General features: G+C 40.2%; 1 protein-coding gene across 1 annotated transcript in view; it reads left to right on the forward strand.

Annotated features, from left to right (window-relative positions):
- Nucleotides 1-3,661, forward strand: part of PSAT1 (phosphoserine aminotransferase 1) — a 32,813-nt gene extending 29,152 nt beyond the window's left edge. Inside the window, exons 8-9 of the mRNA XM_017892727.1 lie at nt 1,636-1,773; nt 2,552-3,661. Coding sequence (XP_017748216.1) covers nt 1,636-1,773; nt 2,552-2,657 — 244 coding nt within the window. The 3' untranslated portion in view covers nt 2,658-3,661. The remainder of the gene's footprint in view (nt 1-1,635; nt 1,774-2,551) is intronic.
- The last annotated feature ends 745 nt before the right edge of the window (nt 3,662-4,406 follow it).

Genomic DNA, 4,406 nt, shown 5'->3' on the forward strand with positions numbered 1-4,406 from the left:
TTTTTTTTTTTTTTTTTTTTTTAATTGCAGAGTAATGTCAGCTATTCTTCCATTTGTCTCCTTTGGTCGCCAGTGAAAAATAATTTTGGCTGCTTATTTTCCAAAGCAGAAACTGAAGTCAAACACGAACCTTTCCTAGACAAAAATTCACTCATAATCATTTTGAGAGTCGATATGTACCTTATGCAAGGTGCTGGGAATAAAAGATGAATTTATTCCCATAAAGACATACACCTACTATGTACCCAGAAAATTAAAATAAAAAATTTTAAAAGATAAATGTATTAACAGGTACTTATATAGCATTTAATGTGTTGCAGACACAGTTTTAAATTGTGTCAGTTATTTATTTCTGCATCACAGAGCACCTTAAAAACTTAAGTGACTGAAAACAACCACCATTCTCTTGCTTTTTTTTGTAGTTTTTTGGGTCAGCAGGTTGGGCTGAGTTTAGCTAGGGGGTTCTTCTGCTGGTCTTGGGATGTCTCATTCTACTGAAGTCATCATCTAGTTATTCGTTTGGAGCCAGATGGTCTACAGTGGTTTCACATAATCTGGCAGTTGGTGCTGGCTGTTGGCTGGGACACTTACCTCCAGCACACTAGCTCAGACATGCTTAAGTGACAGCAATACATATATATATATATATTTTGAGACAGAGTCTTGCTCTGTCACCCAGGCTGGAGTACTGTGGTGCAATCTTGGCTCACTGCAATCTCTGCCTCCCAAGTTCAAGCAATTCTCCTGCCTCAGCCTCCTGAGTAGCTGGGATTACAGGCATGCGCCACCATGCCCAGCTAATTTTTGTATTTTTTTTTTTTTCAGTAGAGACAGGGGTTTCACCATGTTGGTCAGGCTGATCTCAGACTCCTGACCTCATGATCCACCTGCCTCGGCCTCCCAAAGTGCTGGGATTACAGGTGTGAGCCACCAGGACAGTGATATTTTAAGAGAGCAGGAAGAGAGGCTGTAAGGTCTCTTGAGGCCTAAGCTTGGAAGTTGCAAAGAGTCTGTTGTAATCTCTTGGCCAAAGCCAGTCAAAAGGCCAGCTCAGATTCAAAAGATGGAAAATTAGATTCCACCTCTTCTTATTTTAAATGGGCCACAAAATTCTCTATAAAGACTGACTTATTTAATGCTTACGACAACTTGAGGTGGTTGAGATAGGTTCCTCTATTATTCCCACTGTTCAGATGAGGAAAGTGAGGCATAGCAGAGAGGTTAAGTAACTTGCTCAAGGTCACACAGCTTGGGGCAATACCATGGTAAGTCCTTTAAAGTTGCTGCTCATTATTTTTGCCTTACAGCCACTATAGGACCAACTTATCATTTCTCCGCAGCCTTGCAGAGAATATCTGAAATGGAGATATTCTTATTCCCAGTTTTCAGGTGAGGAAACTGAGGCTGCTGGAAATTAAGTGTAAGTTATACAAGGGGATGATAACCCACTGTTCCATATGCAAGAGTTTGGTTTCCTTAAGTAAACAATAAATGTGCTGGGGCAGATTTTTTGTTTTTTGTTTTTTAAACAATCTTCTGCTTGCATTTAGGAAATGTTTTAAAAAATCTGTTGATTTGTTTATGACAGCCCATACATTTCAGAAAAGTAGCTGGAATAATGAACATGTTTTTCAGATGTCCAGTGGAGCCCCAAAATAGAAGCAAGATGAATATTCCATTCCGCATTGGCAATGCCAAAGGAGATGATGCTTTAGAAAAAAGATTTCTTGATAAAGCTCTTGAACTCAATATGTTGTCCTTGAAAGGGCATAGGTGAGTACATCTGCAATCCACAAGCTTGGCAAAGAATTATCTTAGTTTTCCAAATGCAGAATAAAACAAATCTATAGGAGCCTGCTTAGCTTGGAGTAGCAGTTATATACTTTGTTGGGCCAACCCAGCTGTGTTATAAGGATGTGCCTCTTCCTGTTGTTTATGGAACCCTTTGTGTAATTCCCCAGCTGAGAGTATAATGATGCTCCATCTTCCATGGGGGTTTTGGCAAAATTACCTTTGAAAAATCTCTAACACTGCTGGTATAGCACAGAGGTTGCCATTCCATCTCTGATGAGGCCAGCACCAGTCTGTTCCGAAGGTAGAGCATCATTATTATTCCAACTGAACATCAAATTAGTAGCTAGTCTTGCATGCTCTATGAAAAATAAATGTCCTCACATGAGAATAGCAGCAGGGAGAGGCCTGGCCCCCATCTTGCTGGCACTGTCACGGCAGGCTCATGAATGGTGAACAGAATCGCTATCTTCTTCTAGCTTATCTTCTCTTCCTCTTGTTTTCTTTCTTTGCTAAGAGTGAATAGTTCGAATGAGTCTCAGTTAAATGTGAGCATGGTGAACCTTCACAGCTTAAGGGAGAATTTTCTGATGACTGAGACGCATGAACCTCTGTGCCAGGTGTCGGGACTTCTTAGGTCGGAGACTGGAATCGATGGTCTCAGGTGCTGCAACTCTCAGGAGCCAGTGGCTAGAAAAAGTCGTTTTGGTGCTAAATTAGATGTTTTTGTTCTCAATGCCTGGATCTTTGGTCATTCTAGGTCTGTGGGAGGCATCCGGGCCTCTCTGTATAATGCTGTCACGATTGAAGATGTTCAGAAGCTGGCCGCCTTCATGAAAAATTTTTTGGAGATGCATCAGCTATGAACACATCCTAACCAGGATACACTCTGTTCTTGAACAGCATACAAAGTTTAAAGTAACTTGCGGATGGCTACAAAAAGTTAACAAACACAGTCTTTTTCTTAAATGAACGTGTTTGTTGTAGATTCTTCTTTTTTGAAAGAACAGCCAAACATCTACGGCTCTGTAAAGCTGGTGGGACCTAATGTTCACCTTAATTCTGACTTGAACTGGAAGCATTTTAAGAAACCTTCTTGTTGCTTTTCTAACAAATTCCTGCTTATTTTGCCTTTGCTGCTACTTTTTCTAGTTAGATTTCAAACTTGCCTGTGGACTTAATAATGCAAGTTGCAATTAATTATTTCTGGAGTCATGGGAACACACAGCATAGAGGGTAGGTGCTTCTAAGTGCTGAATCTAGACATCTGTGGGGTCTCCTGGGTTCAGCGGCTGTTGATTCAAGGTCAACATTGATCACTGAAGGAGCGGTTTAAGAGTACCAGGCAAAGGGCAAACTGTAGATCGATCTTTATACTGTTATCACAAGAGAAGTGACATACTTTATATATGTTTATATTAGCAAGGTCTGTTTTTAATACCATGTACTTTGTATCTCTATACATTTATATTTCTAATAATACGGTTATCACTGATACATGTAGACACTTTTAGAATTTATTAAATCCTTGACCTTGTGCATTATTCCATTAGCAACAGTTGCACCCCCTCCTCAGCCTTCCCCTTCCTCTTTTTAAGCTGTTTTATGAAAAGATCTAGAAGTTCTTGATTCATTTTACTGTTCTTTCCAGAGGTAGAAGAGAAAGTTGATTGGTCGGTTGTTTTTCAATTATGCCATTAAACTAAACATTTCTGTTAAATTACCCTGTCCTTTGTTCTCTTGACTGTTTTCTTTGTAATGTTTGACGACGAGAGTGATACTTTGCTGAAAAGTCTTTCCCCTATTGTTTATCTATTGTCAGTATTTTATGATGAATATGTAAAAGACATTAAAGTCCTAAAACATCTAAGCCCTTGTCAATGACTTTCTCTACCTGCTTTTTAGACAAATCGTTCTTTTTTAAACTTTATGATGGGAAAGCTTGAGGTCTGAAAATAGCACCTGCTAAGGGTAATTTAGTTCAACCAAAGATCTAAGATTTAACTCTTGTGCATCCATTTAGAAAAATTCAACACAGTGTGGGAGCTTTCCATTTGCTTTTGAAACGGGCATTGTCAGCAAACCACCTTCCATTGCGGTTGAAGGTGTAGAGTTCTGTAAGCTCTGTCCCATTTGCCCCAGAAATATGCCACTAGGACTGTTTTGAGCTATCTTCCTGTTTCATTTGATTGTACGATGAGGACTCCACCAGTGTCCTGTCCCATCTCTGTTGGCTCCCCTGTTCAGGTCACAGCCTCCAAGGCTTGGTTCTGTTATCTGTAAAAGGAGGGTTGAAATAACTCCCCCATTTACCTTAAGGATGTTTAAAAGTTTCAAACAAGGCCTCGATGCAAGATGTGAATAATAACCACAATGAAGTCTTAAGTAGCAAAAACCAGGCAGTCCATGGATTGCAACTAAGTGTTCACACATAAAAGTCACGCTCAGAGTCAGCCTCCCCTCCTTCCTCACCCTTTCATATGTGGTTGCACATCCCTGTCATCTGCACTAGACCTGTGCTTCTTAAATATCTGCTTATTTTCGTTCCATTGCCACGTTAGCTCTGCTGTGTCAGCCCTCAGTGGATCGTTCAGCAGCCTCTTCCACCCCCATAT

The sequence above is a fragment of the Rhinopithecus bieti genome, unplaced genomic scaffold (genome assembly GCF_001698545.2).
Source record: "Rhinopithecus bieti isolate Rb0 unplaced genomic scaffold, ASM169854v2 scaffold_19708, whole genome shotgun sequence".
Taxonomy (NCBI): Eukaryota; Metazoa; Chordata; class Mammalia; order Primates; family Cercopithecidae; genus Rhinopithecus; species Rhinopithecus bieti.